Below are 256 nucleotides of genomic sequence, written 5' to 3' on the forward strand. Positions count from 1 at the left end.
GCTCATCGAACTGTGCTTTTCCTTTCTCCCTTCATCTCAACATTTCTTTTTAATCATTAAGGCAACTTCCTGTCCCTCGGAAAAGAAACATCGCCAGCACCATGGCGCTCTCTAACGCAGACTTTCGGTCTCTTCTCAATCAGGCAGACGCTTCTATCCTTGCAGCCGCTGCTGCCCCTCGCAAGTAAGTAGAGAGAGACACATATATAGATATATATGTATCTCTTACAGCACACTACGTTCAACGGGAATGTAT

The 256-nt window shown here is 45.3% G+C and overlaps 1 protein-coding gene across 1 annotated transcript; it reads left to right on the top strand.

The window, feature by feature from the left end:
- Position 1: 1 nt before the first annotated feature.
- CSUI_001872 (uncharacterized protein) lies at positions 2-188 on the top strand (the record flags this gene model as incomplete). The annotated part of the gene is made up of 1 exon (XM_068062075.1): positions 2-188. A coding segment is annotated over one exon (114 nt), but the record flags the coding sequence as incomplete, so codon positions are not given.
- Between the last annotated feature and the right edge of the window lie 68 nt (positions 189-256).

The sequence above is a fragment of the Cystoisospora suis genome (assembly GCF_002600585.1).
Source record: "Cystoisospora suis strain Wien I chromosome Unknown contig_751, whole genome shotgun sequence".
Lineage (NCBI taxonomy): Eukaryota > Apicomplexa > Conoidasida > Eucoccidiorida > Sarcocystidae > Cystoisospora > Cystoisospora suis.